At 52.3% G+C, this 22,017-nt stretch overlaps 1 protein-coding gene across 3 annotated transcripts; it reads right to left on the reverse strand.

Moving 5' to 3' along the window:
• Window positions 1–708: 708 nt before the first annotated feature.
• Window positions 709–21,690, reverse strand: CABP1 (calcium binding protein 1). 3 transcript variants are annotated; one of them, XM_041729422.1, is made up of 7 exons: window positions 13,818–15,179; window positions 8,943–9,134; window positions 6,137–6,167; window positions 5,693–5,836; window positions 4,477–4,586; window positions 4,089–4,236; window positions 709–1,142 (listed from the first exon to the last, which is right to left on the reverse strand). In XM_041729422.1, exons 1-7 carry the CDS (start codon window positions 13,860–13,862, stop codon window positions 1,117–1,119), a joined length of 696 nt encoding a protein of 231 aa, XP_041585356.1. In that variant the 5' UTR covers window positions 13,863–15,179; the 3' UTR covers window positions 709–1,116. The 3 variants fall into 3 exon arrangements, with proteins under 3 accessions (XP_041585356.1, XP_041585355.1, XP_041585357.1); XM_041729421.1 differs by lacking the exons at window positions 8,943–9,134; window positions 13,818–15,179 and adding an exon at window positions 20,975–21,690; XM_041729423.1 differs by lacking the exon at window positions 8,943–9,134 and having other exon boundaries at window positions 13,818–15,163.
• Window positions 21,691–22,017: the final 327 nt, after the last annotated feature.

A 22,017-nucleotide genomic window follows, 5' to 3' on the forward strand; every position in this document is an offset into this window, starting at 1 on the left:
GAAGGGAGTAACATGATGCCCTGAGAGCACTTCCTGGGGCTTTATTATCCTTTATTGTTCCCCTATTACATACGGGGCTCAGAGAGGGGACAGGACTGGCCCAAAGTCACACAGCAAGTAAACCCAGGACCTAACAACTATACTATCCCGCTCCTCACTCTGCAGAGCAGGCGGTAGCTGTCTGGACATCTGTTCCACACACACACACCCTGAGATTTCCTTCCGTGGCAAATGCGTTGTCCTCAAGAAGGAAAGCCTCTCCTGACCTCCCCGGAGTCCACCAGGCCTCCTTAGAGCCTACCACAAGTCCCTGCATTTTTCCCTCCTAAAACCATCACAATTTGTAACCATGTTATTGAAGGACTTTGTGTCTGTCTTCCCGCCAGGCTGGAAAACTCCAGGAGGACAGGAAGTGGGCAGACCCTGCTGGATGCTCACCCAACATCTATTCTCCTTTTTGTACAGAGCCTGCGTTTGTGTGGGACAGTTGGGTACCCAGCCAGGTCACTACCACCCCCAGGGTCCCCTCCAGCTAGAGGTATGGGGTTCTGGCTTCTGAGATGACGGTGGGTACCTAATGGGGTGCAATAAATGCACGTTGAATGCAGGACTGTGGGGCCAGCTCTGGGTGTGCAGTTGGTCCTTGGGAAGTGCGCACCATCTGACCAGGCCCAAGAAGCAAAGACCGCCCGCCACAGCTGCCCTTGCCTTGGAAATACTTTTATTGGTTCCGAGAGAACAGGGCTGTGGCGAGCTGGGACGGGCAGAGAGCTAAGGAGGCGGCGAGAGGCTTTGCCCCGGGGCGGACATGCTGTGTGGGGGCTGCTGGCGGGCTCCCTGGCCCGCCCCGCCAGCAGCAGCTGGGTCCTTGGCACTTGGCGCCCGGCGTCACCTCTGCCGGCTTGGCACTGGGGCCTCCTCGGTGGCGGGCGCCCCCCTTTCCAGTTGCAGGAGTTGTGAGTCTTTCACAGTGCGGAGGGGTGGGGGTCCGGGGTGCAGGCAGGCCCCGTCCGCCAGTCCATCCTGGGCTCTCGGCGGCTGCGGCGGGGCGACGCGAGCTCCGGCTCCTCTTCTCCCGCCGGGGAGCTTGGCAGTCCTGGAAGGGCCCCCGTGGCCTCAGCGGGACATCATCCGGACAAACTCTGGGAGGGCACAGGAGCACCGTCAGGCCCGGGAGCTCAGGCGGCGCCTCCAAATCTCCCTCCCGGATCGGAGGCCGCGCCCCCTCCTCCCGTGCTCCCCCCCTCCCCAGGTGGTCGTCTCCAGCCCTTTGGCCTCTTTCCATCCATCTCGCCCAGCAGCTGGCGGGGGCGCTGTCTCATCTACACAGCTGACCCCTCCAAAACCTCTTCGGGCTCCCTGCCAGAAAATATCCAATATCCTGATGAGGCCTCCCTGCCATGGCCCCAGCTGACGTCTTTGTCACTGCTCACCCCCATCCCTGAGCTCCAGCCACCCGATCCCATCACCCTTTCAGTGCAGCTGGCACCCTCCCCCTCCCTCCGCCTCTCAGCTTGGTCTGCAACCTGTCTCCTCTCTCTTCTTTTTCTTTTAACTAGATTTGACTATTTGGAGCAGTTTTAGGCTCACAGCAAAATTATGCAGGAAGTCCGGAGTTCCATTTAGACCCTGCCCCACACCTGCACAGCCTCCTCCACCATCAACATCCCGCACCCAGAGTGGGACTTTTGTTACAATCGATGAACCTACACCGATGTGTCATTATCACCCAGAGGCCACAGTAACATTCAGGTTCATCCTTGGTGCTGTTCATTCTATGGGTTGGGGCAAATGTATAATGATATGTATCTGCCACTATCATATCATTCAGAATGGTCTCACTGCCCTAAAAAATCCCCTGTGCTCCACCGGCTCATCCCTCTCTCCCCCTAAACTCCTGGCAACCACTGATCTTTTTACATCTCCTTAGTTTTGTCTTTTCAAGAATGTTATACAGTTGGAATCACACACTATGTAGCCTTTTCAGATTGGCTTCTTTCACTTAGTGATATGCATGGAAGATTTCTCCATGTCTCTTCATGGTTTGATAGCTCATTTCTTTATAGTGTGAATAATAGTCCATTGTCACAGTTTAATCCACTCACCAACTGAAGGACATCTTGTTTGCTTCCAGGTTTTGGCAATTGTAATAAATAAAGCTGCTATAAACATCTGTGTGCAGGTTTCTATGTGGATGGAAATTTTAATTCATTTGGGGAACTACCTCTTCCTCCTTGTTCACCTGGTGGCTCCTACTCATCTCTTAGGGCTCTACTTATTTATAGCCTCCTCCAGGAAGCCTTCCCTAATCCCCCCTCTAGCTTGGCACAGATGCCCTTTCTGTACCCCACAGCTTGCTGTATTTCCCCCAAAACAACATGGACTATACTGTTGGCTTCTGCTTTCCTTGCTGGTCTCGGGCTTCTCGAGGCAGATCTTGACACACAGTAGGTGTACAACGCATGCTGGCAGAATAAATGGGGGGTGCTGGGCTTAAAGGGAAGAGCTGTCACCTGGGAGAGTGGGGGTGATACCAGAACACAGAACAACCTAAAAATTTCAGATCTGGTGGCAGCAAAGCCTTCTTTCCATGTAGCCACCCACAATCACTTCAAACTTGGAGTCTACTTGCTCCCCAGAAAAGACCTCCCAACCTTCGTATTCTGGATTCAATCATGCTCTGGCACATGTTTATCTTGACTTTCTGCTTAGAATGCAAGCTCATAGAGTACGAAGTTAATGTTTTACTGTATTTTTGCCCTGTCTCCCCTAGTTGTCTTGAATGGTATCATACAGTCTTATGTATGTAGTGGCTGAGATTCCAGATCTGGTGTATGATCCGGCTCTGCATCTTAATAGTTAGGCAATCTCAAGTAAGTCATATGAATTCTCTGAGCCTCCGTGTCGTCATCTGTAATGTGACACAATAATAGTACAATCCAGAGAGTTGTGAGAATCAAATGGGATAACATACGTAAGTATACTTAGTACAGTGGCTGGTATACAATACATGTATAATAAATGGTAACTATTATAATTATTACTGATTCCTTTAAAAAAACACTTTTACTGAGCATTAGTTATATGCCAGGTGCTGAATTATGAGGAAATGTAGAGATAAAATGTTCTTCTCCAAAAGTTCCAACAAGCAGAGCTACAACTAGCACCCGAGGGACAGTGTGAAGAATGGGGGAGGGTAAGCCTGAGGTGCCATGAAAGCCCAGAAAAAAGGAATTTGGCCTAGGAACCAGCGAGGAAGTGCCAGAGGAAGTGGCCCCACTGCTGAGTCTTGAAGGATGAAGAGAATTTAATCCAGCTAAAGAACAGAATAAAAGGCATCTTGACAAAAAGAAGAGTGCATTCAAACCAGAGCTTGGCAGGATCATGGACCACAAGTACAGGGGTATGGCTTTAAGGTGGAGTGTGAGTAAAAGAGCAGCAGGAGCTGCAAATGGGGAGGTGATCTGTGGTCTGATCTCCAGGGCCCTGAGTATAGATTGAGCAATGGGGTGCTCCAAAAATATCTACCATGGATGGATGCAGGAGTAGGTGGACAGATAAATGGGTAGAGATGGATGGATGGTTGGATGGATGGGTAGGTGGATACAGATGGGAAAGGATCCCACAAACAGATCAATGGAAGTGTGGGTAAAGGTATAGGAAGATGGATGGAGATATGTGAATGTATGAACAGAAGCATAGAGGTATAGATGTATGAATAGATAGAGGTACACGAGTAAATGGATGCACGGGTGAATGTACAGAAAAATGAATAGATATGTGGATAGATATGTAAGTGGATGAATAAATGCTAGTATGGATAATTGTTTAGAGATGAATGAGTGTTTAGACACCTGGACACGTAAAGAGATGCATGAATGAACAGATGGAGAGAGAGATTTGGCAAGATGGATTGATGGATGGATGGGGGTAGGAATGAATGGGAAGGTGGATTTGGAAGGTGGATTACAGGGGTGCATGGATGGAGGGGTAAGAGAATGGAAGGGTGGGAGCATGGAAAGTTGGAATTTTGATGGATACACAGTTGGCCTGGCTTGGCTTCTCTTGTACATTCAAACCCCACCTACCTTCAAAGTCTACTCGTCCATCCCCATTGAGATCCACATCTCGGATAATTTCCTCTATGTCTCGATGTCCCACCTGATGGCCCAGGAGTTTCCTCATGGCCTCTCGCAACTCACTGGTGCTTATCTCTCCGTCACCATTGGTGTCAAACTAGAGAGGGCAGGGAGCAGAGAGGGGTAGCTCCAATGCCGGGAATGTAGAAGCAGATCCCAAGGTTGGGCTCTTTTTCCAGCCTCATTGTCCCCCAGCTCCGGAAACCCTTCTCTTTCCAAGCTCCTTCCCCTGGTACGTGATCCAGGGCTCAGGTTTCTCTTCAAGTAACCATCCTGGCGTTGGAATCCTAACAACCACCCCACCACCACCCCTGTCTGTCCAGGGTCCATTACTCACCTCTCGGAAAGCATCTCGAAGTTCCTTCACTCCAATCATATCTGCTGTTTCTGCCAGGAGTTTAGGTCCCATTAGCTCTACGAAGTCATCAAAATCCACATGGCCACCCACTGGAGACAGAGGAAAGGGCTAGGTCATTCATCCAATCACTCCCTCATCTCTAATTAGGCAAAGGAAGGCACTGTGAACCTCTCCTTGACCTATTCAGTGCCAGGTCGAGGGTACAACCAAAGGCCAAATGAGGACAGAGAGGTGACCATGGACAGGTGGTTTATCAAAGAATGGCTCAGGGAAGGGATGCCTGGGTGGCTCAGTGGTTGAGTGTCTGTCTGCCTTTGGCTCAGGTCATGATCCCAGGGTCCTGGGATTGAGTCCCACATCAGGCTCCTTGATGATCAGGAGCTTGCTTCTCCCTTTGTCTCTGCCTATGTCTCTGCCTCTCTCCGTGTGTATATCATGAATAAATAAATAAAATCTTTAAAAAAATTTTTTTTCAGAGACAGAGAGACAAAGACACACAAGCAGAAAGGCAGAGAAAGCAGGAGTTAGGAGCATCTGGCCCATATGCCCCAGGCCTTACTCTTGTCCTGCAAAAGAAGGCTCACTCCAATAAGATCCCAAAGCAGGTAGGAGTGCTGGAGCAGTGACACACACCCCACCCCTTGCACACAACACCTTTCAGCCACTGACTGACAAAACACCTGGCTTGGAGAGGCCAGGGCTCTAACCTCAAGATGGGCACAGTACACTAACTCCCAGAGCTGCCTGGGAATGAGATTCTCAACACTAGCGGTGCTAGCTGGCTTGAGAGGTCACCCCCTGTGGGCTCCTTCTCTTCGTGGCCTCACTTCCCTATTCCCTGTTGACCCTTCTCTTCACCTTCCAGAGAAACTGCTTGCACCCAAATCCTTATCTCTGGGGGTCTGCTTCTAGGAGAACCCAAACTAAGCCAGAAAATAACAAAGCAGTAATGGCTTCCCTTCTGTTCAACAGTCCCTGTAGGCCACATGCAGGGCTGTGTGGCAGGTACTCCCTCACTGACTTCCTGTGCTCCTCTCATTTCACAGTTTACAGCAGAAGAAACAGGCCCAGAGACTCTAAGCAGTTTGTTCCAGGTCATAGAAGCGGGCCCAGAGCTGAAACCAGCCTGTGTGACTGCAGAGGACTGCGAGGGTAGGAAGGGGAAGGGCAGGTGGTGCCCAGGGGAGGGACTCACGGTTCATGTTGATCTGTTGGGACAGCTCAATGAGCTCCATCTCAGTAGGCATGTAACCCATGGTGCGCATGCAGTTGCCCAGGTCCCGGCAGTTGATGTAGCCGTCCTTGTCCTTATCAAATTCTCGGAAGGCCTCTCGGAGCTCTGAGAGAAAGAATAAAAGTGGGCACAGCTAGACAAAAGGATAAAAGTGGGACCTGTGAAGCCTCTGGGCAGAGGCAGCCCAAGCCCCACCCCCACCCCCACCCCTGTTCCTGAGCCAGAGCCTAGAACTGCCAGGACTGCACTCCCCTAATCCTCAGCACCCCACAGACAATGCCCAGCCCTGTACCAGGCCACATTCCCTGAAGGCCAAGATGTCTCTGCCTCTCTTCACACCAGGATCCCTTCCCTCACCTTCCTGGACAGCTGAGCAACTCTTTCCCCTAAGGGACTGGGTCTTACCTTCAATCTCCTCTGGCCGCAGTGATCTGTCCTGAAACAAAAGAATGTGTCCTATTAGCAGCTGTAAGGGGCCTAGAGGTCACAAAATGCCCAGGCTGGGGACTATACGAGGGACAACGAGCACTGGGTGGAGGGAAGGCCAGCACACATCTTTGAGGGGAAAAGGTGCAGCCCACATCTCTCATAGACACAGAAGATGCCCAGGGACCCCAGAGCCCCATCCAACCTGCATACAGAAACTCTGTGTCCCCATTCCAGACACCAGAATGTGTCAGAGGACAGAGTTGTTCTGGAGGCAAAACCCTGTAAATAAAGTGGAGTGGACGGGTTGCTGTGGGTCACAACAGAAGGAAGGCCTGCAAGGCAATGGGGAAAGGGCTGGAGGGACAGAAAGCCAGAACTGGACAGGCTGCCAGAGAGGGAGGGAGAGGAGGAGGAGGAGCCAAGGGTGTGGAGGCAGAAGTAGGGCATCGCCCACCTTCTCCCACCAGACCCTCATCCTACCTCTTGCCCTGTAATGGGACACGGCCTAGGACCCTGGGGGCTGCCGGTGCTGCTGGCTGCTGCCAGGGTCCAAAGCACACATCTCCAGCTTCGTGCAGTGCCCAGGTCTCCTTGGGGACTCAAGGAAACTCTGGGTCTAGGCATCTGGACAGATGGCAGAGAAGTCTCCAGAGAGCAGGCCCAGAGGATACGTGGGGTAGACTCTGGCTAGTGAGGTGCCAGTCACCCCAGGCCTTCCCAGGAGGCAGACAGATCAGCATGAAATGGATGCCCAGCCGGACCTGTTCAGTAGGCCCCAAAGCTGGCACCCACAGCTCATCCTCCCCACGTATCGCAGCTCTCTGACTTGGCAGGTAGAATGTGGCAGGGTGTGCCCACCCTGAGTAAGCACATACCAGATGTGGGCACACCCCTCCTGAACACAGACACGCAGGCGGGCCCCAGTGAGCATGAAGCATCTCAGCTGGGCACGCTGGCTGTTCTAGCCAAGGGGTCAAGGCAGCAAGAGACAGCTTTTGCCCACCCACTGCAAGCTGGCCCCATCGCAAGAGACCCCAGCTCTGGGAAACTCAGAATTTTCTAGAAAGGGGCTGCTGAGCAACATCTCGTGAGACAACCAGGTGCACAGGACCTCAGGCTCAGAAGTGGCTAAATGTGACAGGACAGTGTTGACAGTGTACATGAGCTGTGAATGAGCAGGCTACAAGCTACCCCGTTCAGCATGTGGCATTTCTAGGTGAGGGCAAGATTCACTGAAGGTATGTGTTATGTCTCCGCAAGATGATGGTATGGACTTCAACCATAAAAGCCTGTCACCGTGTACACTGCGAGTGTTGTCACTCCATTCCTAGTCACATTTGGATCTTGGGTGGCCAAAAATAATGATTTTTGCAAAACCCTGTACCCCCAATAAGTGAAGTGAGTAAATAGGTGAGTGTATGTGTGTACATACCCATGCAGAGTATATTCGCTAGGACAAATCACTCAGATATGAGTCCTTTCCCACTCTTCAAGCCTCAAGAAGCCTCTCTTTCTCCAGGACCCAGCTCTGCAGGATTGGAGAGGAACAGGGTGCTACCCTACTGCAGCCTCCTCCCCTTCTTGCATAGCTGGAACCAGGGAGCAGGCAAGCCAGGTACCCCTTCTTGGTGTGCCTCTGGCAAAGTCCAGGTGGCCAGCCCTTGGATCACATGCTCCCCTTGTGGAGCGTTTGGGGGTATGTGTAGAAGAGCCACAGGTGCACACCAATGTGTTAGAGAAACCGTGAGCACCATCCCCAGGGGTCAGACGGGAGGAGAGTACATGCACACTCCTTTCTCCCCAACGTATGCGGTCTGGAAGAAGAGCTCAGCCTCCAGAGCCAGACAAACTCAAGTGCAAAGCCCAGAGTTGCTCCTTCCTAGCTGTGGGACCACAGGCAGGTCACTTCAGCATTCTGAGCCATGGTGTCCTCATCATAAAATAGGTTAATACCAGCACCCATGTTACCGGGCCTTTGCGAGCATCCCATGAGACAATATCTGTAAAGTATTTAGCATGTGGCATTCAACAAGTGGAACCCTCAAATGTTTGTATCTGTAACATCATCACCCTCCTCCTGTGACTGTTCAGATATCTGAAGGAGGCTGCCCGGATATAGTAGCTGCTTGCGGCTATTTAAATTGGAATAGGAAGCAAATGAAATGAACAATTCAGGTCCTCAGTTGTACTAGCCACTCTCAAGTGCTCAATGGCCACATGTGGCTGGTGGCTACTATATCGGGCAGCCATGGATTGTAGAATATTTCCATCACTATAGGAAGTTCTCCTGGACAGGCCTATGTATTCAGAACTGCTGTTAAGAGAACAGGGAGCCTTTGCATCAGACTTCCCGGGTTTGAATCCAACCTCTACACTCACTATCTGTGATCCTGAACATGTTTATCTCTCCAACTCAGTTTCCTTATCTGTAAATGAGAGATGATAATAGGACTTACCTCTCAGAGCTGCTCTGAGCCTGACATGAGACAATGCACCAAAGCACTTAGCACAGAGCCTCACACAGAGTAAGTGCTCAAGAAAATAAGAAAGCAAACAAAAAAACATTAGCTGCTATGTTACTTCTTGCTGGTGGAGGTGGACTCACCAGTGCTTTGCAGCCATGGGTGGGAAATATGGAGGGTCAGAATCATACATTGAGGGGTTGGGGTGTATCCATGAGGGGACATGGCTTGCTTCATACAGAGCCCCTCTTCTTCCCAGCACCTCCTCATGCCCTCTGAAGCCAAGTCAAGTGCGGCTCCACTGGGGCCAACTTACGTACAGGCTGCCTGTTCTCAGCGAAGCCCTTGCGCAGGAAAATGCAGGCAGGGCCCAGCAGGTTGTGCATGACGGCACAGTTCTGGGCCAGCATCAAGAGCGGTCCCGGGAGCTCACCGCTGGCTGCCAGCCCCTCCTCGCTCGTCTGCACCACTGTCTGCACCACCGTGTAGCTGCTCTTCTCCTCCTGGCGCATCTTCAGCCAGCACCAAGCAAATACAAAAGAGAGGCAGGCTGTCATCTCCCTGCCCCATTGGCCCTCCTGGCCTCAGCCCAGCTCCTGGTCCTAGAAGGGGCTCTCCTCAAGGAGGAGACCCCTGAGAGTCAAACAGTGGGATTCGGAGAGCTCTCAGGATGATGGGAGGCAGGAGCCAAATTGGCTCAACAGATGGAGTCTCTGATCCTTGATTGAAACGGATGCTCCAGGGAGAGCTGGGGATGACACCCATTGTGTGGGACGTGCGCACACACATGCTCACGACACATCCACATGTACAGAATCACACACTCACGTGAATGTGGGAGCTTAGAGACAAGGAGGCTGACAGAGGCTTCTGCTCCAACCAATGGGAAGCACTCACTCAGAGACTAATGAGTACTGGCCTTGCCCAAGATGCTCCCAAATGGACTTCCGGCCCTGCCCCCCCTGCTGGACCCCACCAGAAGGCAGTGGGGACCGTCAGAGCTGGGAACACACAGAGCAGGTTCAGATAGGCTGCTGGACCAGCAAGTGCACACACAGAGGCCTAGCTAACACAGCTGAGCAGGTAGGGTAGGAGGGAGGCCTGGGGCAAAATGAAGACTGTAGATCCCCTCTGAAGGGGCAGTACTACTTAATTCAGCCTAATGTTTCCAGACCTTCTGATTTTATGCTCTGCCTGGGCCAAGCAAAGCCCATCTGTGGGTCAGATTCTTCCCAATTTGCAGCCTCAAGACTAGACACTCTCTGCCCCCCAGCAGCTCTCCTTCCCCCTCCAGTCTCTGGCTCCCTGCCCAGCCCAGCTTGCCCGACCTCTAGAGGCTGAGGCAGGGGCCCTCTCTGCTTACCGAATATAGCTGTGCTCCCAGGCCCTGGCCCTCCCCTCCTCCTCCCGGATGGTTCCCATGCAGCTATAAAAAGTCAGCACTGCCCACAGACCATCCCCTTAGGACAACAGCAGCATCTAGTCACAACATTCTATTCCACCCTGGCCTCCCCAGGATGCCCAAGGCCCCCCAGGATCCAGGACAGGGCACTCTGCCTTCAGTCCTGAGCTTGGATGCCTCCTCTCAGTGTGAGGATTTGGAGGCAAATCTTCCCAAGGAGAAACAGAGCAGCTATAACTTGCAGGGTTGTCTTTGCCCTAGAACCCCAGAACTGCATACCCTACTCTTGTATCCTGCTGTACTACACTTGCTGCCAGACTCCTCCAGCTCGCAGAAGGACATGGCCAGAAGATCCTGTGACCCAGGGGGCAGCTTGTCCTGCCAGGCTGAGAAGGAGAACAAGCTCCCCCAGGCTTACCTCACCCTCCCTCTCCTCTTGTGTGTCTTCTCCCCAAAGCCCCACACTCTGGGGCTACAGACTAGACTCCCTTCCAACTTCCTAAGCCTCTTCTAGGCTGAGAGGGAGGAGCAGTATCCTGGTTCAGACCCAGAGTGAAGGTCCTCAGCACAAGGCCCAAGTTCAGTGACTGCAATAAGGGTGGGTCTTTGGTTGTCTCGGAACTTGACAAATGTTTAACAGTCCAAGGGCCATTCTGGTTTGATGACTAAAAGCGGTCAGAGCCTCAGCCATACTTGCACAGGCTTCTAGGACCCAGGCTAGAGCAAGGGCAGAACCCGGGAGACTTTCCTCACTGGGAGGCCAGCCCAGAGGAAGCCCAAGAGTAGAGAGCGGCTGGACCCCAAGAAATAATCTCCCAAGCTATGTGTAGAGAATCAGCCTTTTTGTTTCTGGCTGAGCCTCGCACACTTGGCTCACAGTGAGCACAAGCCAGGAGGGAGGAGGCAGCAGGCAGCACAGAACTCTGAGAGGCAATTTAGTACACTGGCTTTGGGCTCAAACAGTCTTGGGGACACATTCTGGCTCTGCCGCTTGCTTGCTATGTGACCTTGGGCAGGTGACTTCACTCCTCTGTGCTCTAGTTTCCTTCTCTGTCCAGCGGGAATAAACTCAGGATCCTTGTGAGAAATAAATGAGCTATTGCATAGTGCCTGGAGCATGGTAAGAGCCGAATACATGGAGTTGCCATGGGGATGAGAATGACGGTGATGACGATGATGACGATGGTGGAGATGCAACATAAGAGATGCAGGGAGCCAGAAGGCATTTACTTCTGGCTCCAGAGGAAGTGGGAGCATATTTGCCAATCAGGGAAGAACTGAGAAGGGATGGAGAAGAACACGTTCCCACAAAGGAGGCACCAGTGGTAGCTGGGGAATTTCCACTCCATCTCTTTATCATAATACTGCCTGGCACCAAGTTGCCAGGAGGCTGCTGTTCTTCCCTGGCCAATGATAGCACCTGACAGCCTAGTCCTGTCCTGCACAGAGCCCGGAGCAGGCTGCCTCTCCCCCTTCTTGGCTCCCTGGCTACCACACTCGGGAAGCCAAGTGGGCAGTGGCCCATAGGCTCACAATGTCTCCTGGCACCAAAGGGACAGCTCCCAAGTGTAGCATGGCAACAGGGTCAGCTGGCCTCATGACCTAACAGCTTTCTAACAAGGCAAGCTATCCAAGAGAAGGCAAGTCAAAGCTCTCTCTCCTTGAAGGTATTCAGTGAGGGCTTGGCAAGGTGGGGGCCAGAATCACTGCAGTGAGTGGGGAACCAGGCAACCTGTAAGGTCAGATGTGGGAATCTCTGAATAACACTCCTGACAGCAGGGGAAAGAAAGGCAGCCTCTCATGGAGGCAAAAAATAAAATAAAATAAAATAAAATAAAATAAAATAAAATAAAATAAAATAAAATAAAATAAAATAAAACAAAATAAAACAAAATAAAATAAAATACCAAACTATGGACCGGCATTGCAAAAATCTCAACTCCGCTTCCACTCGGCTGTATGACTTTAGGAAAGCTCTTAGCTCTTAAATCCAGCTCCTTTCTCTACAAAATAGCCAAGAGAACTACTTGGTGGAAAAGAGCAAATGAAATCAAAGAGGATGGGTATGTTGGAGCTGTTTAGAAGAAAGCAATTATTACTATTACAAAAAAACATGAAATTAAATGCGATAAGTTTTATTGTCTTTTACCTTATTCCATGGACTCAAAACAAAACCTCTCCTATTTTCCTTTACCCCCCTTTCTCTGGACACCCAGAGTGGAAAAATTAGGATCATGATGACAGTAATACTAGCTGCCATTTACTGAGGACTTTGTTCCAGGCAGTGTGCGCAGCACTTTATTTGCTTTTAACAATCACTTTAGGAGGTAAATACTAGTATTCCCACTTGGTGGACAGGGGAACTCAGGCCCAGAGAGCTCAAGTAACTCACCCAAGGTCACATAGCTGGAAAGAAAAGATATGAGAAGTGTGGTTCGTAAGCACTCTGCTGTTGGGGAGATGGGTGAGGTGGGGCAGAGGGATAATGCTTGCTCTTAAATTCACCTCTTTAAGTTCTGGACAGAACCCCGGGGAGGGTGGAAGGGAAGCTTTCACCCTGTGGTCCTCTAGACTAATTCGGGTCAATTTCTGCTTCTCTGCAACAGCACAGAGGCCACCTCTGATGCCAAAGACTCCCGTAAGATGACAGATGATGTGGGTTGTATGCAAAGAAGAAAAACAGTCAACCCTCGGAAGGATCCAAGGGACCAGTGAAGATTAAAGGGAATTTGATATGAGCAGCTTAACTAAATGAGGAAGACGATGAGCAGAAAAGCCCAAAATGTCCTAAATTAAGAGAGGATTGAACCGACCCAGGAGGTAGTACGGGGTTAGGGACAGACATGCCATTAGTTACCCCAAGACCTTGGGTAAGTCACTTTACCCTGAGTGGTAATCAAGTTCCTTGTCTGGAAAAAGAACTGGAGGAAAACATCCCTATCATTCCTTCTTCCTTTAAATAATATCCACGAGTTTCTTTTCTGGCCTGACTACAGAGGGCCAGAAATACAGGCAGAGCCCACGTGCAGCAAAACCCTATAGATGTAAGCCCAGCTTTGCATAAAAAATGTTTTGGAGGTGATGATTTGCTTTCCAAAAGGAATTCTTGCAAAAGGATATTATCCTGGTGTATAAGCAATAAATCCATGACAAAAAGCTACTTACAGACACCTTTGCTCAACATCCTATTTCTCGGTGAAAACAATTCAGGGCCCTGAACCAGCCTGGTCCTAATTGAGATTCTCTGACCCGATTCAAGAATTATTGAGGGGAGCAAGGCATACCCCATTAGCAATGGGATCTACTTCAAAACCCACAAGTCTGAAGGCTTAGAGACACCAGAGAGAGGGACAGAGACTCTCAAAGAGATGAATGAGCCCCCAGCTCCACAGCTGGGAAGGAGCCTCAGTAGCAGCAGGCTCAAAAGCCCAGCTCAACCCTCTTCCGATCCAGCAGCCCCCAAGGGGGTCCATCCACTCACATTCTACGGACCTGTGCTTTTCATTTTATGGCTCAGGAACTACGGGGGTTTCTTTCCCGAATCTTATGCTAATTCCCAAACATAGCCCCCGGTCCCCATGCAGCTGTAAGTCCCAACTTCAGCTCAGAGCCTGAGACACAGAAAACGGGGATCAGAGGGAATCTGGAGGGAGGAACAGGGAAGCAGCTCTAGACAGAACCCATGGAAAGGGTAGCAAGCTTCAGATGCCCACCCCCTCCATCCCCAACTCTGGGACACATGGTAAGATGCCCCCCTCCCCTTCCCCAGGACTTGGAAACTCCAGAAACATACCTTCCTTGAGAGATTTCTCAGTGGAGACTTGACACAGTTGCCCATCCTAAGCTGAGGCAGCCCCTCTCAGGATCCCCGGGTCCATGAAGGAGGCTTCTGGGGCCTAAGAGACCTTAGTCCCTGTCACGGCCAAACCCCAGCCTCCCTCTGCCTGCGCAGTTCTTCCTCCTGGCCCGTTCTGAGCCCGCTCTCTTGCGCGCGTGCTCTCTTACTCGTCTGCCTGCTCCTGCTCTCTGATTTTTTTTTTTTTTTTGGTGGATTGTGTGTGTGTTTGTGTGTGTGGGTTTAACTTTCTGGACACTTTCTTAAGGAGATGAAGGCAGAAGGGGAGAGGAGAGTGCAGGGTACAGAGAAAATTGCCTGGAGAGCTGATGGCAGAGGGTAGCAAGCTAGGGAAGGCGCCGATCATCTACATCAGATTAGAGCTCAGTCCTCTCTCTGGTTCATTTCCCTTCCCTCAGCCCCTCCTCTCCCGCTGCCAAATCTGCAGGGAGATTGCTTCGGGGAGGGGGGCCCAGAATGGCAGCTGCAGCTGGGAATTAGGCCAGCAGACCCAGAGGGGGAAGCAGGCTAGTTTGGGCCACCAAAGCCAGGTTGCCTCCCAGCTCCAGCCATGTGCACACACACACACACACACACACACACACATCTGCACACACACATACATATGCAAGCACTCAGAGACAGACACACATCCTAATTGCCCCCTGGCAATCCCAGCTGGATTGAGAGCAGACAGTTCCAGTTGAGGGCCTGGAAGATCTTGTGACGTCCCCATCACGCTCCATTTTTCACACTTGCTTCGTCACTGAAATGGGATGAGGCTCCGGGGCTGGAAGCACAAGCTGAGCCAACAGCAGCGAGCGGATCCTTCTGCTCCCTTTGCTATGTGGAGTCTCTCCGACCCAAGAGACCGCGGTGAGGGGGGCATGATGGAGGCAGTGCTGGCGCACAGGCTGTGATGGAGGGCTGCCAACCCTCTAACAATCCTCTGCCTAATCCTGAGCGAGGATCTTTCAAGGTTTCCTTGGGGTGCAAAGCAGAGAGGCCACCCTTTGCTAAGTGGTCTTCAAGGTCCCACGACTGGAACTTTTTAGGTGAGCGGCTCTTCCTCGTCCTGGTGGGTTCCAGGTTTGATGTGGACTCATCTGGAGCTTCAGATGTCACATTCAAGACCTACAGACGGAGCCAGAGGACCCAAGAGCGGAAGTGTCCCCGAAACCTTGCAGCCAGCTTCTCCCAGCAGGGGGCACCAGAGAGGATGGGAAGCCTAACTCTCCCCGCCCCTGATGCAACAACCCTCGCACGAGGCACTGGAAGAGTTTTCAGTCCAGAGAGGCTGCTTTCCCAGGGACGTTTGATCCAGCTAGAGTGGCTGGTCAGAAGTCCCATTAGGGGAGTGGGCGGGGCACTGCCCAGGAGGTGCCACAGGCTGGCTCCCAGGGAGCCGGGGGAGGAAGTCCCTGGATAGCTCTTGACGTCTGTGCTGCTGCTGACGACGGAACAGTTTAATCAGGGGAGTTACTCAGCAGCCTTGTTTGGGCCAAACCTCCAAAGGGGGTATAAGAAGGGGGGGGGGCAGCCCCTGAGGGCAAAGGGAGGAGCCTGGGGAGGTGTTGATGCTCAAAGGGCAGGAAAGACACCAGGGAGATGAAACCGAAGAGTGAGCAGCTAACATAAGTGCCTTCTCCAAAGACACGTTCCTCCACTGGAAAGCATCAAGCAGCCTTTCTGTGGGGCAGGGAGTCAGGGTTATGAGACTCAGGTGCATGAGAAGGGTCTACAGGCCTGGGGTTGAGTCGTGCCTCTGCTGCCAGCTTCTGACTTCTCACATTCTAGAGCTTCTGTTTCCTTGCCTGGAAAAAGGGGGTTTCCCCGTATCTTGCTTATAAAGCGGATGTGGGCAAGTACCCAACACATAATAGATACTTAATGAGTAAGAAATAGCATCATTTGTCCAGGGTTTGTGTGCCAGGCACTGTGCCTGGCTCTGGGAATGCTGTGGGGAACAAGATAAAGCATGGTACCTGCTTTCAGGGAGTTCATGTTCTAGCAGGCAGGCAAGAGCTATTAAAGAGCTATGAATGCACTTACTGAATCACGTTTCAGGTAAATGCTACAAAAGGGAAAACACAAAACCTCTGAGAATGTGAGACAGAGGAATCTGACTTAGTCTGGGGGGATCAGAAAAGACTTGGAAGATGAAATCTAGTAAATCAACTATCTGCAGACTCTTGACAAGCTGGGGCTCACCAGGGACCCCAGAGGGGAGCTGGGTTAGGTTCCAGGTACAAACCCAATTTATATTAACTACCTGGGCAGATATAGGGAAAGGCAGCACAGCGTCAAGTGAGAGTCTCAATGCTAGCTGCAGATGATTCTGATTTAATAGGTGTAGATGAGCTCCAGGCACTGGTGGTGTTTAGTGCTCCAGGAATTCTAATCTGCAGTCAGCGTTGAGGACCACTGACACAGACGCTAAAAGCTTAGAATGCAGGGGCAGACAGACCTGGGTTCCAATGTTGCCCTGCTGCCTAGCAAACTCTATGACCTTGAGGACTTGTGAATCCTTCTGAACCTCAGTTTCTTTTAAAATGGGTACATTAATAACCCTTTCCTCCTAGGGCTGTTGTGAGGAGTTAATGAGATAATATATGTAAAGGGTTTGGCACAGTGCCAGGCACCTAGAAGGTGCCCCCTTCCCTGGCCCAGCATTAGTCTTAAAGGGCCAGCTGTGCCGGCCTTGCCAGACTCAGCAGAACACCCACTCAGTCAGACCTGGTGACTCCTGCCCCCTGCAGGCCAGCCCGGAGCACAGCACCCGCTTGCCGACCTTGGAATATGCCTGTCCTTGGAGGCAGGAGACAGGAGACAGGAGACAGCAAGACCAGGCCCCTGTGGAAAAGTCAATAAATCTCATCCTTTTTTACAGGACAGGATGCTGACCCTAGCTTGAAGCAGCAAGGGATTCAGGGATTCAAACTCAGAGCTTTGCTTAAGCTATTTTGGGCTGGGCAGGTCAGGCCTTGGTGCTCCTGGGTGACCGGAATAACGTGATCTAGAGGAGGCAGGTGTCTTGACCTTTAGAAGAAATTTGCTTTTGCATATGTGTGTATATATATATATATATATATATATATATATATACACACACACACACACACACACACATATACTTTTTTTTTTTTTTTAAGGGCCAACAGGTAGGGGCTTCTCTAAGGAACAAAGCACATTGCCCAGCCCCACCTTCCCTCTTCACCCCAGTGGCCACAACCCTTGGACTTCCAGAAGCCTACACTATGAGTTCTGGAATGCAGTAACAAGATCAGAGGGATGAGAAGGATAAACCCACTGCTGATTATTCCTGATTAAGAGGGAGGCTGGCCTCCAGCCCTGATCGGTTCTATCACCAGCATTTGAACTTGGATGACAGCCCAGTGTGAACAGGCTCAGGGAAAGCTGGGTCATAACCTGAAAGGTGCTTTGTGGATGCTTCTGACAAATAGGAAACACTCTTATGGGGACACCTGGGTGGCTTGGCGGTTGAGCGTCTGCCTTTAGCTCAGGGTGTGATCCCAGGGTCCCGGGATCAAGTCCCACATCGGGCTCCCTGCATGGAGCCTGCTTCTCCCTCTGCCTGTGTCTCTGCCTGCCTCTCTGTGTCTCTCATGAATAAATAAAATCTTAAAAAAAAAAAGGAAACACTCTTATGTGACTTCCCACCCAACTCGTTCTTTAGAGATCATAGTCCTGCCACTTACTTACTCTGTGGCCCTTGGACAAGCCACTTCCCCTCTCTCAAGACTGTTTCCTCATCTCTAAAATGGGGGGTGATAATGCCAACCTTTACAGGTTGTTGAGAAGATACTTAGGCAATTGTTTAGTGAGCTCTTGGCTGAGGTCTCAAGCACCCTTGTTCCTTCCCCCAAACAGCAAAGGCAAACGCAGCTGTCTTGGAGGACTCTACAGGATTGATATCAACCCCAAGCTGACCTTCTCTTTCCTTTTCTCCAGGCACCAGGGGAAAGGCAATGAGGGCTCCCACTCTCTCAGAGAGCAGGAGGGAAAGACTTGACAGGAGTGAATGATATACACAGCCCTCATCCTAGAAAAACAGGCCTAGTATGATTGAATCCATTATGACCCAAAACTTCATGGTCTCACGCCCTCATCTAAACTATAGGAACTAAAGAAACTCTGCAGAGCAGAGGCTGGAGATACTGGTCATTCGCCCATTAGATACTGTGTTCTTGTTATGTGCAAAGCAGTTTGGGAATTGGGCTAATTTATTCAAGTTAGAAGAGATGTCTTTAGAGCTAGAAAAAGGGGAAGGATGGAACAGAGATGCAGGCTTTATGCACATCTGACTTTTCTACAAGGGGTCTTAGAGTAAGGAACTTAGAGTAAGGAGCAGAAAAACTGTTCTTAAAGTAGTTTTATAAGGGGATGCTTGGGTGGCTCAGTGGTTGAGGATCTGCTTTCAGCTCAGGTCATGATCCCAGGGTCTTAGGATCAAGTACCACATTGGGCTCCTCGTGGGGAGCCTGCTTCTCCCTCTGCCTATGTCTCTGCCTCTCTCTATGTGTCTCTCATGAATAAATACATAAAACCTTTTAAAAAAAAGAATCCTGATTCCTGTTCCCCTAATGTAGGACCTATCTTGGACCCTTCAGTGTCACTTTGAGCCCTAGCTCTCCTTGACTGTATTACAAATGAAAAGGAGATTCAGGACAGCACTTGGTAGTTAATTGACAGCAACAATAATAACTATTACAGATGAAGCCCTTGCTCTGCACCATGCACTGGCCAAAATCTGTACATATCTTAATGTCCCATTTAATCCCCCCCAAGCCCAGTGAGGTACTATGATTTTCTTTATTTTGTAGATAAAGAAACAGAGGCTTAATGAGGTTAAGCAATTCAGTTAAGGTTAAAAATATATAGAGAGCTTGGGAGACATGAGAAATAGACCTTCCCAGGACTATATTTTGCCCTAAACAGATTCTATCTGAATGTTTCTGTATTCAGAATTCCATGTCTCTTCTCTTGGTCCTGGTCCTGAATCTAAGGACAGAAATCTCATTGCAAAGAGAAAGGATGGAAAGACTAATTCTCCACTGTCTCAGGAGACTGGAGACTCTGACCCAAAAGTCCGAGGCTGGGTTCGGTTGTCATTGCTGTTGCTGTTCAAGAGGATGCCTAGAGCTGTCAGCAGGAAGCCCAAACTGAATGTGCTGAGCTTTACAGAAAAAGTCTGCATCTCCAGAAGCAAGAGCTTCCAGAGGGAGGTAGTAAATATTTGATGGGACCTTCCAGCTCTTCCTGACTCAAGTGACCCTGGTGACATTTCAGAACATTGGGCTGTAGGATAGTCCTCATTAATGACTAAGAAAGTAGGAGAAGGGAGAAGGAAGAAAAAAGGAGGTAGCTGAAATGCTCTGAGCTCACAAAGGCCCATGCAGGCAAATTCTGTGAGACTGGAAAAAGAGACTCTTTTTCTAGGAGTGAAGTCATATTAGCAGCAAAATAAATAGCCAGAAAGTGAGTGATTCTGGGCCAGTGAACTACCCTTACAAATTACTACATTGTAAGCTCCAAAACAGCCAGAACTCCAGCTATCTTGTCCACTGGTGTCTCCGCAGTACCCATAAATGCCTGGGTAAAGTAGGTGCCCCCAAATTATTTGATAAATGTTTGATTAGATGTCACTGATTCCACAACCCAGACTCACTCCATTGACCACTGCCTGGGACACTCTATGTCTCCCACCTAATACATAAGCCACCGCAGTGAACTTCCACCTCAATATGTCTGCACTAATTCTCAAAGCTCTGCATCCAAATCTCTACTCTGGAGAACTGCTTTCAGCTAACGCGGCTAACGAGGGCTCCCCACAGGAACAAAGCCACACACTGCTGCCCTATCACACCACACAGCAGCCCCGTGCAACCCAAATCCACGTGCAGCTACCTTCATGTCAGACCTCCCCTGGCCTCAGCCGCCACGGAGTAGTATTTTGAAAAAGAATGTGCAGATCTGAGGCAGAACACACACAGCCTCCTTGGAATTCTGATCCAGCATGGCAAGTCAGAAGCTTAACACGGCTTCTCTCCACTACATCCTAACACAGAAACACTCAGGGCCTCTTCTTCCTCCACACACAACGAAAACTCTCCCACCAGACCTCTGCATCACATCCCTCTTCGGCTGCCGCAGAACAGTTTCAACGCTGTGCCAATAAGTTTGAATTAATTATGGGCTCAGACTAGAGGAAACCCTGGCTTTGCTCGGGAGTTCACAGGTTCCTCTCTGCGAACCTCTCTCCCCGGCAGCACACCCCAAACTGTAGACCTGGACTCGAGGACAGCTGCTCAGCTGCCCAGGACCCTTGAGAGAAAAGCCTACAGGAAACAAGAGTAGCCACTAGTGACTCCTTAGTGACCTTTCTAACCTTAGAAGGCACATCAACTTAGGCTGGGGTGTTATTCCACGTCCTACGACCTGACAACCGCCCAACTGCCATCCTAATGGCATCCCTGGAATGACAATCTCCTTAAAACACCCCAAAGTTCCCATTTGAGCTATAGCTCTGTGTAGCCCCTCCATGCCTACCCAGACCCTTCTCTTTTCTTGTATTTTTGAGTCTCCATTCGGCTCTCCTAACTTTTCCCAGGTCTCCGGGGCCACCACAGCCCACGACTAGCGTCCCCCATCCCCAAGCAAGGCTGTGTGCCCCGAGGTGGCCATTCTTGAGTCTCAGACCCCAAACCCCTTGCTCCTTTAGGTCGCTCACTGGCAGTCTTGGCTGGAGACCAGAGGAGTGAATTTGGCGCCACCTGCTCGGAGCACCCCTCCTGACCCCTGCAGATCTCCAGGCGGTTTGCGGCGGTCGTTCCCCTCCAGGACTGGCCTATTCGGCAGGTGGAGGGCGGCGAGGCGCCGGTACCTCGCCCAGAAGAGGCCGGGAGCGTGGACAGCGCTCAGGGTGCTGAATCAGGCACGGGGGAGGAGGAGTGCCGGCCAGGGCGCAGGGCTGCGGAGGGACTACGGGGAGCGTGACCCGGGCCGCGGGAAGCGGCGGGAGGGCTGTGGGCGCGCAGCCGTGCAGGGTCCCGAGCGCCTTTCCCGGGAGCGCGGGCGGGAGGCGCGGCCCTTACCTGGCCGAAGGCGGAGCTGAGCATGGGGCGCAGCTGGTGGAGGAACGGGTCTGCCTCGGACGCGGCGGCTGGAGCGGAGTCCCCGCGACCCGGGGCTCGCAGCGAGCCCCGGAGGCCGAGCGCCGGGGACAGCCCCCGTTCCTCCCCATCCCGCCCGCGGGCCGGCGGCAGCGGCGACGGCGGCGAAGGTCGGGACGCCGCGGCCGGCAGCGCCTCCCGGGGCCTGCAGTGCGCCTGGGGGAGCCCGCGCCTGCTCCCCCGCGCGCCCTCCTCTCGCGGCGCCGGCCGGCACAGGGGCCTCCGCGAACTGGGGTCCCCGGACGGCGGCGGCGTGCCTGGGCTGGTGCCAGGCAGCCGGCGGCCAGGCAACCCTGGCTCCCGGGCAGGGCCGTGGCGGGGAACCCGGCTGCCCCCGCTCGCCGCCGCCTTCAGCAGCGACGTCTTGGACTCGCTTTTGGCGATGTGCGAGCTCATCGCGGCGGGGCCCGCGCTCGCATGGCCCGGCGGGGGCGGCGCGGTGCGGCGCTGCGCGGGGCCCCCGGCGGGCAGAGAGCGGGGCGCCCGGCGGGAGCCAAGCCCGAGGACGCGCTGGAGGCGGGCGCCGTCCCCCGGCCGCTTAAATGCGGCCCCGTCGCCGCCGCCCATGTGACAGCGCAGCCTCTACGCCCGGAGCCCCGAGCTTCCCGGCGGCTGGCGGTGCGGATCTGGGGGGGCCGCCGGCTGTCCCCGGAGAGCCCACCCCCGGCTCCTCGGCGGCCCAGGTACCGCCGCGCCCCGCCCCTTGCCCCGCCCCGCGCTCGAGGAGCCCCGCTTCCGGGCGGCCCCTGGTGGCGGAGGGGACACTGCGGCGTGGCGCCGGGAGCGCTAGGAAAGGGGCTTGGCGGATGGCCCCAAAGATGCCCCGACCTTGGTGGCCCGCACCAAGGTCTTAACACGCCTGGCGGCTCCCACAGTGACCCGGAGCCGCCGGAACCTCCAGAGATGCGGGCGGGATGCTCTCCCAGGGGGTGCAACTTTGGAAATGAGGAGAAAGGTGCAGTAAA

This window comes from Vulpes lagopus, chromosome 14 (assembly GCF_018345385.1).
Source record: "Vulpes lagopus strain Blue_001 chromosome 14, ASM1834538v1, whole genome shotgun sequence".
Taxonomy (NCBI): domain Eukaryota; kingdom Metazoa; phylum Chordata; class Mammalia; order Carnivora; family Canidae; genus Vulpes; species Vulpes lagopus.

Coding starts and splice junctions, on each gene's coding strand:
- CABP1 (XM_041729421.1), bottom strand. CDS start 21,619: ATGGGCGGCGGCGACGGGGCCGCATTTAAGCGGCCGGGGGACGGCGCC. Junction 6,168..20,974: donor TCAGCTCCGCCTTCGGCCAG/GTAAGGGCCGCG, acceptor CTTTTGTTTCAG/GACAGATCACTGCGGCCAGA. Junction 5,837..6,136: donor GCGGCCAGAGGAGATTGAAG/GTAAGACCCAGT, acceptor TCTTTCTCTCAG/AGCTCCGAGAGGCCTTCCGA.